At 47.6% G+C, this 23,559-nt stretch overlaps 1 protein-coding gene across 1 annotated transcript; it reads right to left on the reverse strand.

The window, feature by feature from the left end:
- Window positions 1–1,772: 1,772 nt before the first annotated feature.
- Window positions 1,773–15,695, reverse strand: LOC131089614 (hydrocephalus-inducing protein homolog). The gene is made up of 8 exons (XM_058034439.1): window positions 15,537–15,695; window positions 13,746–13,860; window positions 12,565–12,684; window positions 10,436–10,555; window positions 8,511–8,645; window positions 6,884–7,083; window positions 3,291–3,409; window positions 1,773–1,987 (listed from the first exon to the last, which is right to left on the reverse strand). The coding sequence occupies exons 2-8, from the start codon at window positions 13,815–13,817 to the stop codon at window positions 1,773–1,775; spliced, it is 981 nt and encodes a 326-aa protein (XP_057890422.1). The 5' UTR covers window positions 13,818–13,860; window positions 15,537–15,695.
- Between the last annotated feature and the right edge of the window lie 7,864 nt (window positions 15,696–23,559).

Consider the following 23,559-nt stretch of genomic DNA (forward strand, 5'->3'; position numbering starts at 1 on the left):
GGAGAACAGTGACAGTGAGAATAGAGAACAGTGGCAAACCAAGAAGCCCAGGGCACTAAAGGACCCTCTCACCAGCCATTCAAGCGGGCAAGGGTTGATCTCCTGGTTCTTTGCAGGCAATTTAAAATGGCTCTGGGGAGTGCAAGTGACCTGGCCCGCAGCACACAGGGGCTTGCCACGGCACTTTTGGCCCAGAAGTTTTGGCCCAGCAGTTTTGGCCCAGCAGTTTTTCAGTTTTTGCTTGGCTGAGCAGAAAGGGTGCAGTGACTCACTCTCCTTGTGTAGTGGGTTGTGTCTGTTTGCTGGTTGTGAGATGCAAGCCTTTTTTTTTCTTTCTTTCTTGTTTCTGCTTTTTTATTTCCCTAGCAATAGTTTACAAATGATGAAAAGCCCTTGCTGCTGCTGCTGCCAGCAGGAGTGCACTAACTCAAACAGAACCCTTAGAAAGGACGAAGCTGCCCAGGCCCCTGGCTGCAGGGAGGGTCTGGCCTGGTGCTAAGATCAGAGGTTAGTGCAAAAGACACCTGTGTGTGGAGTCAGCAGGTGAATGATCTGCTCTGTCCCGTGGCAGAGCTTAAGGAAGAAGTGGAAAGGCTGAGGAGCATTAGGGAGAGTGAAAAATAAATAAACTGGTGGAGTTACACCCGTCCAACCCTGAGAGAAGCTCAGCAGGAACCAGAGGAGCCCTGCCCATCTTGTGAGCAGGCAGAAGGAGGAGACCTAAGAGACAGTGGGGAATGGAAATGGGTCTCTACAGGAGAGGTAATAAAATTCTGTCCTGACCCCCATCACCCACCCAGGTGCCCTGACAGAACAGCTATGAGGCCCTGGCTCCAGAGGGTCAGGCAGATGACACTAAGGAACAAATTCTGTCTGGAGAGTCTCCCAGTTGCACTTGGGCTGTCAGACAGATCACAGCCTCAAGTATTAACAAGAAGGGTGGTGGTAGTAGGTGACTCCCTTCTAAGGGGAACTGAGGGCCCTGTACATTGACCAGATCCATTCCACAGGGAAGCTACCTCCCTGGAGGTAGGTGCTACCTCCCTGGAGTCCAGGTACTGGATATCACCAGGAGATCCCCTAATGATAAATTAGGGAATTTAGTTCCCTAAATGAACTTGATCTGTTCACCACTGTCTGGGGTACAGTGACCGTGAAATAATCGAGTTCTCAATATTTGGTGAAATGAGGAGGGGCATCAACAAAACTTCCACTGTGGACTCCTGGAAGGCAGACTTTGGCCTGTTCAAGAGACTGATTTGGAGAGTGCCTTGGCAAACAGCCCTTAAATACAAAGGGGTCCAGGAAGAATGGAGATACTTCAAGAAAGAAGTCTTCAAGACACAGGAACAAACTGTCTCTGTGTGCTGAAAGACAAGCTGATGGAGAAGACAACCAGCCTGGATGGGCAAGGAGCTCTTGAAGGAACTAAGGGAAAAAAAAGAGGGTGTATCACCTTTGGAAAGAGGGGCTAGCAACTCAGGAACTGTTTAAGGATGTTGGTCATGTAGGAAGAAGATTAGAGAGGCAAAAGCCCAATTAGAACTTGAGGAAATCTAGTCATTGCAGCCAACCTTTCCTTCCCAAAATGCCATCCTTGGTTGGAGTATAAATGAACTGGAATGCTGAGTGCTGAGCTCCTGAAGCACAGGGTGACACACCCCATTGCCAGGCATGGTTTACTTGGCCTAAACCATTCAAAAGCACCAACACCCCCTGAGGCCACACATCAGTTTCAGTCCTGGGCCATATATCTCACTGAAATGCATCTTTCAAACCAACCTCCTCTTCACTTCATTCTCACGTTCCTCAGTAGGAAAAGCCTTCCACTGGAAGTGGGCTGTGATGTTACTCCTGTTTTCAATGAACACGGTTCTGTGGGTAGATGTGGTGATGTAGGTGGTGTCAACGTGCACGATATTTGTGCTCAGCCCAACGTTGACATCTACAGCTTCTCCATAGAGCTTTGTGTGGATTCTTTCTTCACCTGGAACAAAGCAAAGGAGAGTCTTTGCTCAGCTCACTGGCCGATGGAAGCACAAGGAACAGAGCAAACCACAGGGCACAGAAGAAGGTGTCCCAGCTTATAGTTGCATTAGCAGTTCTGTGCATCAGTCTGTTTATCACATCCTGGCAGCTCTGTGTGTGTAGGGCGTGGGGATGTCCTGGGCAGCTCCTTAAACACCTTATTTCTGAGAGTGTTTGTGGAGATTTGGCCCCAAGGGGACAGGATGGACAGGGAGATTGGTCCATGTGCTCTGGTGACCCACTCAGATCACCAGGATTTCTGATTTCTGCATCCAAGTCCTCCAGGTGACAGGGCTGAGGAGCCCTGCTCAGTCCTGCCTTGCCCAGGCTCTCCCCGGGCATCCCAGGAGACTCCTGTCTCTCCTGAGCCCTTGGATCCCTTCTTGCTGACCAGCAAATATGCCTGGGGGCAGGTGGGCAGCAAAAGGAGGCCCAGAGGAACAAGTGAAGTGACAGCCCACAGCAGGAGGGGACACAGGTGAGGAAACACAGCCAGCCTGGCTCTGCAATGTGACAAACCACTACAAACTGAACACCATGAAAATTATCATCATCTCCCTGTCCAAACCCACAGCCACATCAGTCTTGAAATATTTTATATTGCTGTGATTTCAAAAAGCTGGAGTATTTCAAATTAAATAAAAAAGGGACAAAGGAATGATTAATAAGTACAGAGCAGCTTCTTTATGAAGACTGAATGGGATTCCTCAGTCTAGAAATCAAATGGGAGATAGATGTGAGAGGTCTGCAACTGCATGAACGACCTGGGAAATGGGGATGAGGAAAACTTTGTCTTGACTTGTCATCAACCAGGAACTCAAGGGCCTGAAAATGTTATTAGGCAGAAATTACATTTATGTGTAGAGGGCAACATAGAAAAAGGGTCTGTGACAAGCCAATGGAGAAGCAGCATATGGGACAGAGGTGTGCAAGAATTCCATTGCATTGGAGAGTCTGATGGAAACATCACACCTCTCATACAGCACTGCCCAGGAATAAAATAAAACTTCACCCAGGCACAGCCCCATGGTAGTGGAGAATTAGGGTTCCTCCTCCCTCCACTCAGCAACTCCCAGCAAAACAGAAGTCCAAAAATCTCCTGTTAGAGGGGGTTTTATCAAGTCCCCAAACACCAAGGAGTTCTCAGGTTTTTTTGGGGTAAATCTGGAACAGGGGAGGCACCTCTGGAGGGAATGCAGGGGATGGACAGCAGGGAGCCATGGGGGACAACTGTCCTGTGCCCTGCAGGGCCCAGCACTCACCTGTGCTGCAGCTCAGGAGGCTGCAGTGGTCACCCTTGGTCAGCGGGTGAAATGTCACTGTCACCTGCAGGGTTTCACCAGCGCCCAGAGTTCCTGTGGCCGGCACCACGGAGAAAGGACTGCAACACAGAGAGAGGGGTCAGGCCTGGGGACGCCTGGCCATGAGATTCCTGCTGCACTGCAGCTCCCTTGGGCAAGCAGGGAGCAAACCAAGCACAGGCAGCAGAAGGCAGAACAGACAGGGTCACAAACAGCCACTGAGCCACTGCTGAGGAGATCCAGCCCTCACAAGATCCTGGGGCTAAAATGGCCTCAGCTCCCCATACTCTGCATCCAGCTCTCTGCAATGAGCCTCAAGGCTCCCAGTGCCAGCCATCCCATCAGAGAATGGTTTGTGAAGAGCACAGAGAGGGTTCAGAGCTATCTGCATGCACAACTTGACACTGACTGCCTCAGGAAATCCTCTTTTCCTGCTGCCTATAAACCACATCTCAAGAGATGCAAATGTTAGGGCACTACCTATCCTGTGAGATTACAGCCTAGGAATCAGACAGGGAGAAGGAACTTTTCCTTGAAGACCGAGGAATAATTACTGTTGAATTTGTAGTGTAGTTCTTTGGTTTATTTTACCTTGAAAACATGCTGATTTAGCCTAAAATGGGCACATTTTATCAGCATTTCAATGAAAGCTGCTCTAAGAAAAGGAGCAGTCAAAACTCTAAAAGAGTGCAAATAGAGTGCAGATTGTGGGAGGATGGATTGTAAGAGAATAGAGATAGTGCAGGAGGCAATCTCACCCCTGAGGATTTGCAGCTGTACTAATTACCAAAGAGTAGGAACAGCCTTGCCCTCAATAGGTCACCGCTGTGTCCAGTAAGGATGGTGCAATAAGGATGGGTGTTATAAAAGAGCGGATTAGCTGGTGCAGAGAGAGTTGGAGTTTTTTAGCTGGGCTGTGAAGAGTAAGGGTCAGGTGGTCGTGCTAGGGACAGCAAGGGTCAGTATGTGCTGTGAGGGACAGGAAGCAGGAGGAAAGAGGAAAGGAGTCAGTGTTGCGAGGAGCTGCCTGTGAGAACTCCCAGAGAGAAGGCAGGAAAGTTCTGCAGTGGGATGATAAACTGACAGTGAGAGTCAGCTCCCATCCACGTCCACTGGTGCCAAGCACCAACACCACCAGCAGATCAGAGCAAGACAGTGGCATGGAAACAAGACCCAAAAGGAGGATGCCATTTACAGTCTGAAGGGTCCAATCCCAGCTAAATGAAGCACCAATAGCAGGAGCACATCAAGGAAGCAGAACAGGAGGTTTCTTTGTATTTACCAGCTATGCAGTCTGGGATTCTGGGCTGTCATGCAGGCTGGTAACTGTTTGCTTGGCCCAGCAGGCAAACTCTGTACAATGTGTTGGAAATAATGATGCAGATGTGTTGGTGCACTTTGGATTTAACAGGAGCAATCAGGATTGGTCACCAGGTAAAGAGCTCTTGCCTGACAAGCACAAGACACTGTGCTTTGATGCTCAGGGACAGCTCAGGGGAAATGTGCTTCTGCCCAGCAGCTGCTGGGCTTTGTGCACTTCTACAGCCATGGCCTTGGTGCTTTGCTGCTGGTCAATCTGTCACTTAAAAGTGTGTTCTGGGGACTTTGGTGATGAATGCATCACACCCAAAACCAAAGAGAACATCTGGCAAGCTGAACTTTATTCATGTCAGTAGTGACAGCTGATGAACTTGCTTCAGGTTCTGCTCCTTAAGGACCTCTTGCTGTAATTATGGGCTGACCTGTTCCCATTGCCACTGGTGAGAACATCACTGCTGGCTGATGGAGAAGCCTGGGGCCAGCAATGTTCATGTGCTGGACGTGAGACTTTGGAGGGAGGGGAGGAAAGACAAGGCCCCAGCAGCCCCAGAGCCAGATCAGTGCTCGTGCTCCTGCATCTGCCCCGGGGCTGATGCCAGCACTGCTGCAGCTCTGCTGGGGCTGGGGGATCAGGGCCTGCTGGGGGCAAGGCACAGCATTCTGTTCTTAGTCTTTGGCCAGAAATTTCACCAGAACAGAGAAGCTGCCAGTTAGGGAATCCCTGGCCAGGCTTCAGCACTACCTTCCATTCCATTCCCTTCCCACTCCTGCCCCATGTTACATGCTCCCATGCTCCTGCCCTCAGATGGCAGGATGGGAATAACATTCCAGGGATGACTTCAGGGCTTGCCTGAGAAAGAAGGTGTCTTCTTCTTTTCAAATTATCAGGAGAAGAGGATCCAGCCAAGTCCAGGACTCAGTTGTCAGGATTGAAAAACTGACTCCAATTCAGCCCCTGCATCTCCTCCATCCCTGGGCTGTACCCACCAGACTCCTCTGTTCCTGCTGGAGCACTCATCTCTCACACACACCTGGCTCCCCAAGACCCAAGGACACAAGCTCTACTCCTCTGAATTTCAGCCAGCATCACTAAGCTGTTCCCTGAGCCCACAGCTAGAAGAGCTGTGAAGGAGACATCTCTGACACTGTAATAACCAAATGAAAACCACTGCTGAGAGATGGGGCTGGCAAGCTAAATTTTGGCCTTTTATCTGTTAATTGTGAGCTGTTCCTTAAGATAGTTCTCATCCTCTTAGATCCATCCTCTCAATGAATCACTACTGCACCTGACAGGCAGAAAAGATAAGGTATGGAGGGGGTTTTAATAGGTTGTTTTCACCTGCTTTTTAACTAGGTCCATTGGTATGTTTGTTTAGTTGTGTGGCATCTAAAGACAGGTCCAGATCTCCCAAGGGCACCTTGCAACCCCCAGACACTGCTCTTGCTTTGAGCAGTGTGTTTGCTCAGATGATTTCCAGAGGTCCCCTCCAGCAAAAGTTATTCTATACTTTTACCTTCTAAATGAGCCCAATTGCTTTTCACATATTCACTAAATGTCTCCTATTTCCTATAGACCTGTGCATGTCCCTATGGGCATGTGGTATATGGAGAGGCATTACAGGAGCTCAACCTTCATCAAAGTTCCCAATGAAGAATGCATGATCTTTTGGCAAACATTTAACACAAAACAAAAAGAAAAAACAGCAGAAACAGAGGAACTTCGGAGTATTTTAAAAGAAATCTCAATGGAAGGGGCACAACCTTATTCAGAGATTTAAATCATCTTTTGAAATTTTAAACTGTCTTTGAAAGGTTCATCATGGAACAGAAGAGGTGACTGATGCCCTCAGCTGACAAGGGTAATCAGATCAGCTTTAAGTAACAGGAACTGCACTGGCTGCCTGCAGCACAGCTCATGTTGGGCATCTCATGAGAGGACCACTGGAAAGCCACGTGCTTGTGTCCTCCCAGAGAATGGGTCTGTTTGGCTGACAGTAGTGAGTAGGCATTTCAGAAACTGCTTGTGCTCAGGAGGGTGCAAGCCAGCTACTAACACGTTCCAGCACCCTCCAGGAAATTTGGGACAGAGAAAGCCCAAAGGCCACTGAAAGCAAGAGCAGATGCCATCCATGCTGCTCCCTTCCAGCCAGGCTGCAGGGCAGCAGCTGCAATGCTCTTTCCCAACTCTGCTCTCACCCAAAGGTGTTTGCACAGGGACAGATGAGCTGCCTCACCTCTGGGTGCTCAGCTGGTACCGAGCTTTCAGGTTACCGACATTGCGCACCAGCAGAGTCTGCTGGGTGCTGTGCTTGACTGGACACTTGGAGAAGTCCAGCTGGGCAGGGAAGTCCAGCACAGCTCGGGCACCAATGGCCACAATTGGCACAACGATCCTTTCCCTTGCAGTGACGCAGACGAACTCGTGGGAATAATCCTGCAGGAAAAGAAAACTGGCTCAGCACAGGGCATTTAGTGCCATCCCCATGGCAGAAGAAAAACCATTTCTATAACCCTTCAAGGGCATCAATTTACCTATCCCACTCTAAAATGAACACTAAGTTCTACTAATATGTCACATTTTAAAGACACAAGTGCACTTTGCAAAGCCTGTCTCTGTGGCATTACGCTCTTCTGTCACTTGGGTCATACGGAGAACTACCCTAGGTCGCCAAAATTTTTACTCTAAATTTTAATAATGTTAAATAGTTCCTAAGTCCCTTCTAAGGAACATGGAGCTAGGGAACACAGGACATTGCTCTTTAGGTTTCTATATTCCCACTGTCTGAGAATAGGACAAAGTGTTCAAGCAGCAAAAGGAAGAGGAGAAAACAGCTGCACCCAAAGACATCCTGCACTTCTGGCCTGGTGCAGAAACATCAGTTGGCTCACAACTCCCCTCTAACTTTGCCTGTCCAACCAAGTCAGGAGAAGAACAGTGCTAAGAGGTAGCAGGATGCTGTTGGAAAGGGCCTCTCTTTGTTTGCCTGCAAGGCTTCCTCCCTTCCATGCCATGCCCTCAACCCTTCTGTATGAACAAGCCTCCAGATCAGAACATGAACCCTCCAGATCCCAGCACTGAGATCAGACTTGCCAGGGCCTCAGCACTGCTGTTCAAACCTCCCCGCAAAAGCACCTTTGGCACGGAATGGGTGCCAGCTGACAGAGCAAGCACAGGGACAGGCATGAAGACAGAGCCCCAGCAGTGTCACTGCCACGGGCTCTGGGCTCACAGCTCTGCCTGCAGCTTGTACCTGCCCTACACCAGCTCCTTCAGGCAGGTGTCCAAGTGCCCTGCAGCTCAGCAACCTCCTGCTGACCAAGGGCACCCAGGGCCCAGTGTGCCTGTGCCAGGCCGGGCTCACGGGCACAGCACATCCTCTGCCCTGGCCCTGCAGCTGTGCCATGCTCACTTGTGCTCTGGGACAGCACAGCTGCAAGGCTGCACAACAGAGGGGGTGAAAAAGCACCGGCTTTGCTCCAGCCCAGGGGCAGGCAGGGAAGCTGTTGGCAGTCAGGAAGGAGGAAAGCTCTCTGACCTCTTTGTTCCTCTGGTGTTTTCCATCAGAATGAAACCCCTTCCACTGGACCTAGAGATGGCCCAACATCTATCAACAGCCCTCTGTCATTTTCATCCTGTTCCCTGTGCATCTTCCCTTGGCAATGCTCAGGGATGTGCAGGGAGGGGAAGCAGAGCCTGTCAGGCCTGGCTGCAGTGCCTGCCAGCAGTGCCAAGGTGTGACTGGCTGCAGGCTGCCTGCCCACACTGGAGCCCAGCTCACAGCATGCAATGGGCCACAGCCAGAGTGCAGGGAAAACAATGGCTGTGGAGATCATTGTGTGCTTTGGCTCCTCCAGCCTCACCTTGCTCTCGTCAGGGGTGAAGCGGACGCGAACAGGGACAGAGGCGCCCGGCAGCACGACACGGTACGCGTTGTTGGAGCTCATGAGCTGGAAGTAAGGTGAGCTCTCCATGGAGACCTTCACCACCTGAGGAAACTGCAGCAAAGACAGGAAATGATGACTTGGCCACTTGTGGAAACAGGACGAGAGGAGCCCTGTCCATGCCCTGCTAACATCCCTCCCCTGCCCCTTTTCCAAAGCACTTTCAGCTGAGCAGGCACAGGCACATCATTCACAAGGCTGAACTTGAATCCCTTCTCTCTGGCTCCAGCATTTTGGCCAGGGGCAGTAGGGCAGTGCCTGCTGGGAAGGAAGGGCCGAGCAGGTCAGCACCAGCAGCATGGAGACACAGCACCTGAACCAAGTCACCTGCATATTCAACAAGGCCAAAAAACCTGCTGGCTTCTGCCTGCACACAGCCATGAAGTGGTCATGTTCCAGAGGGGGAATGTGCTACCTAAAAGCAAACCAGCCCATTTCTGTGGGGGAAGGAAGAAATTCCCTTCTAGCAGATCAGCTTTGGGTAGGGACCTTCTGGGGACAGAGTCAGGCAGGCAGACCAGCAAGACAGGAGACCAAACACTGTGGCCTTACTGGGAATAAAAGCAAACCTGAAAAGCAAAAGAAGGAACACAGCAAGACAATCCCTAAAACAAGGAGATGACAAAGAGAATTTAAATGGGCAGTAAAGCAGCAAGGAAGAATCATAAAACCATGAAAGCAATCAGCTTGCCAGAAGTGACAGAAACACAGACAGGCTGTGCCTATTGACTCTGGGCTTCAAAGGCATTTTCTGCCTGGAGAAACAGGACCAGCACTGACTGACAGTGTGGTTCCAGTACCCAAAGCCAATCTTGGCTCTCCAGGGCTTCCTGCTGCCTGTGCAGGCAAGCTGGGCTGCTGGGCATTCCTGCCTGCAGCCAGCAGGCCAGGTTCTGCCCTCTGGGGTTCACAGACACAGCACACATGCATTTTCTAGCACACTGACATCGTCAACCCCTGAGCACCAAAATGCTCTCCAAAAGTCTAAACCAGATGATTTGGACTCCCTCCTGTCTCCTCCCACCAGCCCACTCTTGGCACAAGCCTCACTTGAGAAAATGTTTCTCTGACTGAAATTCAGAATGTAAAGAGTTGTCCTCTTTACAGTGGAACACAACTGCTGACCTTTTACAACTTTTTCCCTCTCAGCTCTCTTGGGAAACCGCAAAACAATCACAATTACTTCACATGAAGGTGCAAACCTCCAGGAGTACATGGCTTTGGATGTGCTGTGCTTCTGCAAAGGGAAAGCAGAGCACCGTGTTGCTTTTGGAAAAGCTGAGCAGAGCTGGATGAAGCTGAGCAGGAGCCTCAAGTGGCACCTAAAGGCCTCTCACTGCTTCTATTCCATCAGTCTGATTGCAAGGCTCTTGCAGAACACGGCTCCTGCAGGGCCAATGCCATTAATGAGAAGGGATTCCAGCATAAAGTGCAGAAGGCTCAGCCCCTGAGCTTTGCCTGTGAGCTGCACAGAGGGAGCCAAACTGGCTGAGAGAGGCAGAGATTCCTACCAGGAGCCAAGATTAACCAAGAAGGTACAGGATGTGGTATAGACTCGAGGCAAAGCATGAGAACAGGTAAGAACTGTACAGGCCTCAACATTCCTATCAATGCAGAGCTTTCCAGAGAAGGAAACTCCTTTGGCATAGATACCATCAACACATGGCCAAAATCTGGGGACAATTCCCAGCACAGGAAGATTTCCACCATCTTGCAGAACAAAGGTGCTGAGACATTTTCTTCTGCATGTGCTGCAGCAGATAACTTGCTTTGCTGTACACTGGGGGAATGAGAGCACTCTCCTCTTCCAGCACAGTGTTAAAGCTTCGTGTGCCAGCACTTACCTTGTCCTTATTCATGAGAGACAGCGCCATCTCATAAACCTCATGAGCGACAATGTTCTCAAATACCATCTCTGGTGGGGAAACCTCAAACGAGCTCGGTTTCAGGGCACCTGTTGACGACTGGAGAGGCGAGAGAGAGGAGGGAGAGCTTCAGCTGCTGGGAGGAAGGTTCATCAAGGATCCCTTCCACTGATCCCCAGTGAAGTACAGACTCTGGGGGAGCACGTCTGCCCAGCCCACACTGGGCAAACAGTGGCTCACCCACCTCTGCTCTGAGCTCATCCACAGCTGCTGGGCCACACAGAGCAGGCTCAAGCCAAGCTGCTCTTTTGGCATGGATTTCTCCAGGTTTCTTTCTCCAGAATGCCAGGCAGCACTTTCCTAAAACACAGCCCTGTGCCCATGCGGTCACAGAGCTCTGGGGCACTGACTGAGCACTCATGGAGTAAGTAAAACCCATGAATATACAGGAGACTCTATGGGAAACAATTTTGGGATGTCCTTTACTCTGAGAGAGGAAAACCCAGGCCCACACAACTGCAAATACCTTTTTTGCTCTAGAACTTAGACATCAGTAAGAAGAGAACAGTACCAGAGGAGGTGTGAGAGATGAGGTGATATTTTGCTGAAGACAAAAGGTTATTAAGCAAAAGAATGGAATTTGCTGGTTCTGTGTTGTTTGTGGTTTGGATTTGTTCAGGTTGGTTTGTTGGGTGTCGCAGTGAGAGGGACGGGGATTAAGACCCGACCGAAAGGAAGTAGGATGAGAGGGGAGGGGACAGAAAAGTTGGGGCTCAGCAGAGAATGGAAGCTCCTGAGTGCCCATCCAGTGGCAAAGGGCACAGGGACCGCCCCAGCCGGGTACAAAGGGGATACAAAGATTGCCATTTTCTCAGAGGGGGTGTGTGTGCTTGGCTCTCGGGGAGGATGACACGCCTGGCTCAGCTGAATCGTTACTAATAAACCATTTTCTTTTGCATCAATGATTTTGTCCCCTTTGATTGTACTTAAAAATTAGTGTGTTTCAAACAGAGGGAAAGGCAAAAATAAAAAGACAAATGAGGTGAATGCTGTATGAGGATAAGGTTCAGTTGTTTTCTCAGTGACTTGGGTAAAAGTAGAGTTGTTATCTCCTTTTTCCATGTGTTTTAAATGGGTGCTTTCTTGTATTTATTGCTATCTTATTTAATACCATTGTAGAGGCACATCTGGAATGATGAGGCAACAACAGCAAATGCTTCTGGAGCAGAGACATTGCTTGGAGAAAACTCTGCCCTGCTTTGTCTGCCTTCTCCAGCCACACTGCTGTCACTGCAGAGACACAAGCAGGTCTCCTCTGTGACTTCACAACAGACACATTCTGCTGAAGGGAGTGGCTGCAGCACACTGTCCCTTAGCTGTGCCCTTCCCTGAGGTGTTCCCAAGGCTCCTCTCCAGGACAATCCTTAACCTGGATTGTGTTCCGTGTCTCTTGCTGCCAATTTCCTGCTCAACAGCCCACCTCAGTCACCTACCCGTTTGGACTGTGCTTTATACCCAGCTAACCCTGCCAGAAAAGCAGCTTTAAACACACCTCTGAGTAGGCACTGATCCAGACAAAGCACATCCATTCCCCTCTGCCCAGGGCCAGTCCCCTGTACATCTGGCAGCCTGCAAAATCTAACACCCCGTCAGGGTCCAACACATTGTTCCAGCCCAAAGCAGTAATGCAATTAATTTGTTTTGTTCAATCTGAAGTAATTCCTGCAGGTCCTCAGCCTTCAAAGGCCAACGCTGCCACTCTGCAGGGAATTCTGTGACCCACAGCATTTGATGGTGACCACACCAAAGCAAGAGGTGGCTCCTTCAGCAGGAGAATGGCAAATGGCAATGTTGTGCCTTTGTGTCCCCAGCCTTCCTCCCATTGTTTTAGCAATGGCAGCTGCACTCCAGCACAGCCCAGCAGCTTCAGCAGAGGGTATTTGTGTTGGCTTAGTGCAGACCAGGACTCCCAGCCCACACTCCCAGCACCTTGCAATGACAGCAGGACCTGGACACTGAGGCATTTTGCTGGAGGCAAGCCTGTCACAAACACACACCCTCTTCAAACTTCATATGAAACAGAAAGGACAAGAGCAGTAAAAGGCTACCTTTCGACGAGTCTCACTCCTGTCTATAAATGGGCCAATTCTGGGCAGAATACTCTTCTCAGGACTGGCCTCCTTCTTTGTGCTGAGAAACTTCTCCCTCAGGAACTTAGAGGGAAGCAGCTGAAAGGCAAAAATACACCAGCTAGAGCCTCAGAGATGTGCTTGTTCAGAAAGGCTTTTCTTGAACAAGTGGCACTGGTGAATAACTTGTGATCACAGCCACTAGGACAGTCCTGGAAGCCCTGGAAGTCTCCTGCTGAAATACTTAGCATCAGTCAATAAGACATGCAGTACACATACTCCAGCCATATGGCTCTGTCCCATCACCTTCTCCGTGACTGGATGGGACATGGTTGGGGGTTTCTGCTCTTTGGGCATTTGTTTCCTCTTACATTTCATTGGATTGAGGCAGTGACCTTTTCAGAGAATGGGGAGGAGCTCTCAGAACTGCCTGAACTCCATCCCTGCACAACGCTCAGAACTCACAGCAAGGAGATATCGCTGCTGGATGAGTCCAAGAGATGCAAGAAAACAAAGCTGTACCAAGAGTGAGGTGCACAGGAATGTGTCCAGGTTTTAGTTGTCCCTGTTGTTTTCTCTGTGTGGGCTGACAGAGCCCTGGACAGAAGAAAACAGAGGCATCTCCTTGGCAGAGCCTCAGCAGTGGGGCATCTTCAGCCAAGTGAGCTGCAGACAGCAAGGGACCTTTGTGGCCCTGGCTCCAGCGCTGCCTGCAGGGCTGCATCTGTGCCCACCCAGGAGCTGGGAGAGAACAGCTGCCTTGGGAGCTCTTCCAGCAGGGACCAGCCGTGGCTCTCAAGGCTTTGGGCAGAGTTTGAGCTTTCCCCTCACGTGCCCGGGTGCCCAAGGGCAGGATGGTCAGAGCAGCACAGGTGAGTGCCCAGCCTGACAGAAGGAATTCCTGTGGCAAAGGGAAAGGGACAGAACACATGCTCAGGCCTTCAGCTGTACATTGGTTTCACTGGGCTCTGCTGGCACAGCCAGGCAAGGCGCTGGGCTGTCCCTGACACATCCCACAGTGTTCCCTACTGCACCAGGACAGCCCCAGCAACAGCAGCACGGCACAAAGGGCTGGGGAGGGGCTCTGCAGCTTCACAGCACTGCTGGACAGCAGGGCAGGGAGAGCAGGGACACCAGGAGAGTTTCCAGTGGATACTTACAGTAAAAGACTTCAGCATTTCCCTGGACAAAAGACGAGGTGTTGATGTCTTCTTCGGCAATTCTGCCGCCATTTTGAATGGATGATGTCACAGATGAGACAATGCCTCATCAAAACTGGAAGGAGCAAGAATGGAACTCTGAAAATCCAGAACCCAATTCATGGCAGATTCAAGGCATATACTGGTGCTAAAAATGCTATATTATTTGAAAGTAGTTGAGTGCTTGTTTGGCATAAGTAGCTAGTATTGTTAGGCCTCTAGTTGGGCTTTATTTGAACTATATGGCTACCTTGTGCAATTCAAAGATGGATCATACTGAAACCTGGAGCTAAAAATCTGAACATTAATAATAGTTTGAACAGAGAAAGCTATAGCTTAAATATTACTTAAAAATAGCTAGAGTGGGCCTCCTCTTCTATAGGCTAAACCACCTCTGCTCTCTCAGCTGTTCCTCACAGGACTCGTGAGAGACTGGAATGTTATGGCTAATGGCTTAAATATTGTTAGGAAGGACTTTTTGCCCATTCTGACAAAACTGAATAAAGAAGCTGTGAAGCCAACCCTTCCCTGAAAATGCCTCCTGACTGAACTTGGGACCGTGAGGTAAGCCACCTAAGGGAACTTGAGGCAAGATCAAGGTCACTATTGTCTCAGGTCTGGGGAGAAGTAAACAAGGCTACAGGAGAAAAATGTATCCACAACAAAGCCAAACCCAGCAGCTGTTCTGAAAATCAGCTGTGTCTGCCTTCAGGCTGGGGAAGTCATACCACAGACTGGTCTGCTGAGGCCAGGGTGGCTCACAAACCTCCCATCCACAGAGGGGGAGGAGGAAATTCTGGGTGTGTAGCACAACCTCTGGTAAGGGGCAGAGGACACCCATCCTCCCTCAGACAAACTGGCTCAGCTCTAAAACCCCCCAGGCCCAGAAGGCCACATCCAGGGGACATTCCCATGAGGGGCAGCTGAGGGGGTGTCATAACCCAGCAAAGACCTCCAGAGTGCCCCCAGAGCCATTCCTGAGGCCTTGCACCAGATGACTGCATGGCATGCAGAGAAACACAGCAGAGCTGAAAATCCACAACCCAATTCATGGCAGACTCAAAAGGATATACTGGTGCTAACAATTTTATATTATTTGAAAGTAGCAAGAGATAGAGTCCAACTTGCCCCAGCCCAGGAAGGTACCTGGGCAGTCCCACCTTGCCCAAATCTGCATGAATCCATTGGAGTCCTGTTTTGCCAGACCTCACCACAGAGAAGACCAGAAGAGGATTTAATGGTATGCCAGTGAGATCCGTGCAATGGTGATACTTTCTATTTTCTACCTAATCTGTCACTCTCTATTTCTCTCCCCCTCCCCAACGCCCTTCTCTATTTCTCTCTATTTCTCTCTCTCTCTTCCTCACATTTACTGTTACATAAAATCCAGACTACTAACTTTGGCATATGGTCTCGTTTGCACCTTAATTCAGGGGCATCTCCCTAATAATTTTAATGACTAGATCATTACAACCCACTGATACTTGAACAGAACTCATTCACCTTTAAGCAGTTTAAGTAATCACTATAGGGAAAAAAGGTATAAACTAGTATATATAGGAAATTCTGCACTTCTTCAGTGGAAAAAAAAGCACAATCAGTCGACCATATAGTGCATCCATTTAGCTGTACACGCCACTGAACTGCTGTGCCAGAGGACTGGCATTATCACATCCTGTATTTCCCTTTGGCATTCTCTTTCAGAGCACAGATGTGACAAAACCAAAAAGTACAACTTCAGTCAATCTTTACCTTCAAACGACATTCAGCACACGCTGCAGAGACCAACGCTCTGCGCGGCCAGGACTCCTTGCTCGCAGAGACCAACGCTCTGCGCGGTCAGGACTCGCTCTCAGAGACAATCTCTGTGAACAAGCCCCTTGGCGGATCGCTAATGAAGCCGTCCCACGAGCCCCAGGCTGCGAACGAGCAGCCCAGAGCGCGCTCGGCGGCAACTGAGGCGGCAGCGCCGTCACGGCCGCGGCGGCCGCGGCGCGGTTCCCCGGCAACGGCGGCGCCATTGTCGGGGCCGGGCCGGGGCGGTGACGCCGGCCGGGCCTCAGCCCCGCGTTCCAGCCCTGGAACCCGCTCCGGGGCCGAGTGTGCCGCTGCGCGGGGGCAGCGCTCGATGTCGCCGGACCCCTGCCCCCAGCGCCGGGCTGCTCCTCCGCGACGGGAAAAAGCCAGAGCCTCAACAGCTGGTGCTCAGCGCATAGCGCAAGCGGGAATCGGCGAGCTGCAGGTCCTGGGCAGTAAGATGGAGCTTCTGGTTCTTAGGGACACACAAGGAGCAGAATTAATTCCCTGGTGTCATGGTTTATCGCCTAATCAGCAGCCAGGAATTAGTGCTCCGGAAGATTGACATGATCACATCCTGTATTTCTCGCTGGCATTCTCTTTCACGTGAAATACAAAGCTGTGTTTCGTGTCAGGTACAAACAGGCGATGTGTGTAGTTGTGAATGCGAAATGTGTGGACCCCGACAATGGGAGAGCTGTGAATTCTAATAATTACTGAAGAGACTAAAGCATGGAAAAAAGCCTTTGAACCTATCTTTAGTTTGCAAATTAACCCTAGATGATTTAGGAGCATTGGAATTAAAGTGTTAAAGATGTTGCTTTTTGCCTGCATTTAATCCATAAAAAGCTCTGCAATAATAACCTTTTGAAGTATAATTTTAGAATATTACTTGTATCCTTGAAACTATAGCTTTGGAATATATATAAAAGAAATATGCTTATCTCATGCCTTATTGAAGCAGAGAAAAACAGCTTGAAAAAGGAAGATGAACATCACCTCAAGGGTTTATGGTTTCGACCAAAGGGAAGCTGGACGTCACTGTTATGAGATTTAGAGTCTCTGCAATTAAAAGGTGGACACACATCTGGGGAGCTGGACCCCACCAGATGGGATTCATCTTTCTTCTTTTGGAAACTGGCCCATCACCATCTGGGGATAATCCTTTGAGATACATCCTGAGAAATTAAAATCACAATAGTGTATAGAATTGTGATGTAATAATTTGGAATAAAAATTGCTAATGAGTAAAAATTGGAAATAGAAACTGCTGAAAAAACTGATGAGTACCCCTATAAATACCTGTAACCATCAATTATCGGTGTGCAGTTGGAGGGAAAACTTCCCCCACTGTGCCCAGTGCTGTATTGCTCATACCTTACCATATTAAACAATAAATTGATTGCTGCTTGAATATTGGCCTAGTCAAGCTTCTTATTCATAACATTCAGAACACAGATGTGCTAAAAGGAAAAATAAACAACCTACAATATTTATGAACCTCTATCTTCAAATGAAATGCAAGACTGATTTTCAGTTATATCCCCAGCATTGTAATAAAAAACCACTAGAACCATAACTGTTGCAAGTTTCCTTGCAGTAAATTCGAGATTTTAATATTCTTTCCAAGTTTATCTGTAATATATAGGTTTATATATCCTAAAGAACTTAGGTTTGTTAAATTACTGCAGACACCTTCATGCTACTGAGCAATAGCACAGATTGATTGTGTCTTCAGCAGAACTGGTTTGTCTTAGTATAAAGACTTAGAAATGAAAAACTTTCTGAGTTAACCAGAATTAAGTAAGTACTTTTGAAAACAAAGGCAGGAAAAAAGACCAACCCTATTAATTTATGATGTTTCTAAGTCAACTACTCTGTGCAGCCTAAGGAAGCTGTCATGGAATAAGGGAAGAGAGATCTTACAGCCACGTTATCCAGAAGTGTGTGGAAAACCTTCCCACAGAGTGCCTGCACGGCCACTTTAAGGACTTGGTGACAGAAGAGCAACATAGGATTGAGCTAAGACAGACAAATATCCAATCAAAGTCAAATTACAAGTTATTTTATTTTCAGATGGGGCCACAGATTGTATGCTGCTCAACAATCCTGGGGGTTCAGAATGTCCTGCAGCAAGGCTGAGCCATGAGACTTGTGGAGTGGAATTATGAATTATGAAACAGTGAAGCACAAACATTTCTAATGCACCTATATTGCATTACCAACTCAATTTAAATCTCTGAAGTAGTCATTAGTGTCAAGAACCTACCCAACCACAAATTTACCTGGAGTTTCAAAGCCTGGGTAAGTAAGAAAATACAGTTCTTTTCATACTTCAGTGGTGTAAGTAGCTTTTAAATGCACAGTTGGGATTCAACACATACTTGAGCTGAGAGGAATAGGCATCATCTCCTTCAGGGTGCTTTCTTAAGAATCTGAGCTGTAAATTGATGACAGAGGTTAGAATCTAAACCATTCCCATGTCTGTAATGTAATTAAGGAGTTAAGAGAATGACTTTTATTAACATAATAATTGTTTAAAACCTAGTGATGAGTTAGTCCTGGGAGAGGAGACACGGAGTGAGATTTTACTTGAGTGAAAGTAGATGAACTGTGATTCAGCAGGACTTTTCAGTTTGGAAACAAGACAAGCTTAATAATGTGGAGTCAAAACAAATGTCCTCTAGGGTCAAAGCAAAGCAAAACACCGTTAAGGTTTGATCTGGTTTTGCTATCTAAATAGTTAAATTTGTATATCTAATAGCTAAACCTGCACTCAGGCCAACCAGGGGAAAAGAACAAGGTGGTCATGAGGTCTCAGGATAGCTGGTCATTAGCTTTTTATGTAGTTTCTCTCCATTTCTCTTGGCCTTCATGAAACTTGTGGGCCAGTTGTCAGATGTGCTGCCTGAAGTGAAATTGCAAGACTGTTTTGGAAAATATAGGAAAAGAAACCCCCAGAAAAACATGATACTTACAGTCTGGTCTGTTACCTGGACTCTGACATGTCCTTTGAAGGAGCAGGCTGTAAGGCAGAGCAGAGAAGGTTGGTTTTTAAAATGCCTTGCTCTAAGCTCTAGATTCCCATTCTGCCACACCTTCCCATAGGCGTCTCAAATTGTGCACTTAAATTGAAACAGTGAGATTATTGCACAGAAAGAAGTGGTGTTCAGCCTTGTAGTGCAGGGAGAAGCAAAGGCTCTGGTCTTTATGTCTGAGTGGCTCAACTTTGTATTCAGTTCCCTTCAGTCCTGTGTCTCAGCTCTTTGCCCTCCCATGCAGCAATGGACATAAAACAGCACAGAGGGGAAAGCATGTCCAAGTGGCTGGTAATGATTTGAGTGGGGAGGGAGGGAGAAAAGGAAAATTTCTTCTGCAAAATTACATCTATTCTTGCTTTGCCTGAGCACTTCAGAAGAAACTGAGAACCTCCTGGACAGTCACTAGAAGGACTGTCTGAATAACTGATGCTTAAAGCAACTGTAATTGTAAAGCATTGTGGTTACCTGACACACACAGGGATATTCCACAAAATTTCTTTAGAGATCTACTAAAAGCAGATCTAGAATGCTACTTGAAGTCATCTTCCCAGTGCTGACAGACTCTTAGATTCTGGAAACCTCTACGGTTGGGGGTATTGAGAAATCTTCAGAGTGTTGTCATTCTAGTATTGAGGCAACTGAGGTGGTGTTAGAAAACCTATGGAAAGAGATGAATTTCCTTCAAACATCAAGTAAGAAACAGGGAATGCATCAGACTTTATGGACTACATGGAAAGAGCCATAAAACCTTTTTTTTTAATAATTTGAGCAGTGAAGATGGTAGTGCACAGGTAAATTTCCCAGTTTAACACCTAATTTTTCAGCAGCTGGATAAGGATTACTTCCTGCATTTGCTTCCAAACTTCAAGCAAAACAAGCACCTGTCAGCATACACTGACTATTCACCCAAATGTTTTGAGTATGTTAGTTAGGGGCTTTATCCTTACACCTTACAAGAATATACCTTTTACCATCCTTGGTTTCTTGTCTTTTATTTGTGAAAGCAGAGCTTTCATTGTTCTACCAGTCTCAATAATGTCCTGAAAGAGATAAAAAAATAAATTATCCTTCAAGTTTGAAAGGAAATCCAGACTGCCAGTGGATAAAATTACAGCATAGCAACCTGGCAGCACAGTAACATCCTTAATTATTATATGTAATATGTATTATTTTGAAAAGAAGGGAGAAAAAAAAATCTGTGTCATTCCACACCTCCTTCAGTCATTACCTACCTCTACTACTAAAGCATTCTGAAGGAAAGGAAAGGAAAGGGAAAATACTTAAATGGCAATTTGCAGCAAATTACACAGGCAAGAAAAGCACACTAAAACCCTCGGTTAAAGGAAATTGCAGATTTACAAAGGAGATTGTACTTGAAGTACTGACTTTGGTGCTTTCTGAAGAGTCTTTCTGTAAATATTTATGAATGCTTAAAATATGTGATAAAGGCACCTATGTCAGGTCCACATATTTCTCTGTGTATAGCACTAGTATTCTAGAGCCACACTGAATAAGTCAGTTTAATATGGTTCATTTCTGGGCTAAAATGGGGAATAGGATCTTTGGGAGCAGTCATCACTGATAACTTCAAGTTTCCATTGAGATCAGTGGGAATTATTCACTGTTTCAAAGCCCAGCAATTTAAATCAGTGTTAAGTGGCTGCAGTATCAAAATCTTAATAAAGATGGATTTCCTGGAAAATACACAACAACAGTTGTTTCCCTTTAAAAGCTGAAGATGCTAATTCATGCCTTCCCATTTAGTGCAGACAGGTCCTCTCCAAAAAAAACCTGATTTTTTTTTTTCAGAAGAATCATTCCAGAACGAGAAAGAAGAGATGGAAGCCATGTGAAGCATGGCCAAAAGGGTTATCCTGTATTTAGCTGAAAGGTGTGCTGCTCTTGCTTTTTGCAAGAGGAGGGAGTTTGAGCCCTGCCCCTGGCTTTGTCATGCTGTTATTCCAGTGAATGTATAATATCCACCCTTTGGGGCAGATCTGTCAATCAGTTCCTACAGCCATACAACCCTGAGCATTTCATGCATGCAAATATTAAAATTATAGGTTTGAATGTCCAGCAATTAAAAATTAATTCAACTTCTTTTTCTATCTCATAGAAAATCTGGGGTTACAATAAACAAGAGCACTTCATACAATACAGATGCCTCCATTCTCTGCACACCTGTAACTCAGTCTGATCTACAATACTGATAAAAGCTGCAGGTTGTAGTTTCACACAAATCCAATGTTTTTTCCTGGGTTTTTTGCTCACATGGAAATTATCTTAAGGATTTACTTTCGCTTTCTCCTTAAACTCTGGAAAGGTGTGATTAGTTTTATACTATTTTGGTAAACAGACCAACCTCATTGTGCTGTTTTTCAACTGAGTTTATTCTGTGTAAAATTTCTTTTGCTTTCTTCCAGTAGTCTTGCAGACATCTATTTCTGACTTGCACATCCAATTCTTCTGCATTGTTCACATTTAAGGAGTTATCATATAATTTCAGAGACAACTGTTCAGCTTTATAAAATATAAAACATTAAAATTTTACCAATTAACATTTTAAAATATTTATTATATTTATTACGCTGAGGGACAGCTCCAATATTTAATGCAAAATAATATTTTCTATAAAACTTAAATTTATACATAAATGTTAACACACTTGAAATATACGCTGCAGTTACAAGAGGTGAACTTGCACTTATAGCTCCTATAAACAGTTTTCACAATGATGCTGTGAAAAAAAAAAAAAAGCTTTTTCATTGAATTAACTCTGGCTTCTTCACCAGTATGAGTCTCTGCTTTTATAAAAAACAACTCCATATTAATGGACACTACAAAGCCCCATAACCCTGACAGAGAACCCAAGACTAACACCATGAATGCCTTCGAGCATCAGCACTTTATTATTCCCCAGTACAGCCTTTTATACCCTTTTGCCTTATGCTAACACCTGTGTGCCCTTTTACCCCTCGGCATTGGTCAGTGCATTTCAGCATTCCTGCTCCTTTTTCCCTCAAGGATGGTCACTTGTTTTACACAGCTGCACTTTATCAGGGCTGAGATTGCCTGCAGCACTACCTCTATTCTCTTACAATCCATTCTCCCACACACCCTCAATCTTACACAAACCTCTCAGTTGTGCTTGCAGCACAGAAATATAGATACCTGTTTGTTTTTTCCTAATTAGCCACTGCATACCCTCCACGCTCTAGAGATTACAGGACAAGGTCTCTGTTTCATGGGAGGGATCTCGCGGAGCTGAGCGGTGGGATTGTCCGGCTGAAGGACAGCGGAGGCCCCGCCGGTTTAAATTTCACTGTATTTATTTTATTTATCCTGAGGGCTGGGATCCCGCGGAGCTGAGCGGTGGGATTGTCCGGCTGAAGGACAGCGGAGACCCCGCCGGTTTAAATTTCACTGTATTTATTTTATTTATCCTGAGGGCTGCGATCCGGCGGAGCTGAGGGCAGAGCCCGGCCCGGCCCCTCAGGAGCCGCCGCAGCCGCAGCGCCGCCCGAGCCCCTCAGGCGCGGCCGCCCCTGGACTCGGGACAGCCCTGAGCCTTCCCCTCAGCCGGGCGGGAAGCGCTTGCAGTTGTAGAACCGGCGGGGGTGAAAGAGATCTCTAAGACCATCAGTTCAACGTCAGGCCAGCACTGACACTGCAAACACTAAACCACTAAACCATTTCCCAGGGTCAGATCCAGAGGCCTCTTTAACAGCTCCAGGGATGGCAGCTCCACCCCCTCTCTGGCCAACCTATTCCCAGACCTGAACACCTGAGCAGTGAAAAGTTTTTTCTAAAATCTAACCTGAATTTCCTCTCAATGTGAGGCCACTTCCTCTGGTTCTCAGTGCAGGTCCAGCAGCAGAGAGCAGCCCCCCCTCAGTGCACGCTCCTGTCAGGGAGCTGGAGAGAGCAGTGAGGTCCCTCCTGAGCCTCCTCTCCAGCCTGAACCAACCCAGCTCCCTCAGCTACTCCTCATGGGGCACCTTTTCTAGAGCCTTCGTGAGCCTTGCTGCCCTTCCCTGGACACACTCAGCCCCTCAATGTCCTTTTTCCCGAGGGGCCCAGAGCTGGGCACAGCACTGAGGTGTGGCCTCAGCAGTGCCCAGCACAGAGGGGCAGGCGCTGCCCTGCTCCTGCTGATCCAGCCCAGGTGCCATGGGCCTCTTGCCCCCTTGGGCACACTTTGGCTCACACTGAGGTGGCTGCTGAGCTGCAGGATGTGGCACCAGGCCTTGTGGAACCTCACGCCCTTGTCCTTGGCCCATTGATCGAGTCTGTCCAAGTCTCACTGCAGAGCCTTCCCATCCTCCAGCAGATCCACGGTCCCACCCAACTGAGCATCTGCAAATTTATTGAGGGTGCTCTCAATCCAGATCATCAAAAAAGATGTTAACCAGGACCAGCCCCTAAACTGAGCCCTGGAGAACACATTTCAATGCAGCTCACTTTGCATACTCTGCAGTTGGAGGCCACAACAGAAAGAGCTGCCATCCCTTGGCACCGGCCACGCACACAGGTGCAGGAAAAGAAACCTTTTACTAGGTGAATACAGCTGACAGAACTGAGCTTTCAGGCACACACTCCCTTTCCCTAATGACCCTGAACTCAATAAAAGGTATTTCATCTTCCAGCTCTTTGCACTATTGGATGCATGAACCATCAGAGCTCCACCAGCCTCTCTCATCCTTTTGTGTCCTCTCCCCACTCGAGCTGATGAGCAGCTTTGATGAGAAAAAATGCAGTTAGTTCTGCTGCCAACAAGGTGAGCCAATTTGCAAAATGCAACTTACCCTGCCAAAAACAGCTACTGCCTTTTTCTTTCAGAGGTGAGTCAAAAAATTCTAGATTTTAAAGAATTGTCAAGATATAGTATAATGTATTTTATTTGTCCTCAGGAAACAACAACAACAAAAAGAAGATAA

Source organism: Melospiza georgiana, chromosome 14 (genome assembly GCF_028018845.1).
Source record: "Melospiza georgiana isolate bMelGeo1 chromosome 14, bMelGeo1.pri, whole genome shotgun sequence".
Lineage (NCBI taxonomy): Eukaryota > Metazoa > Chordata > Aves > Passeriformes > Passerellidae > Melospiza > Melospiza georgiana.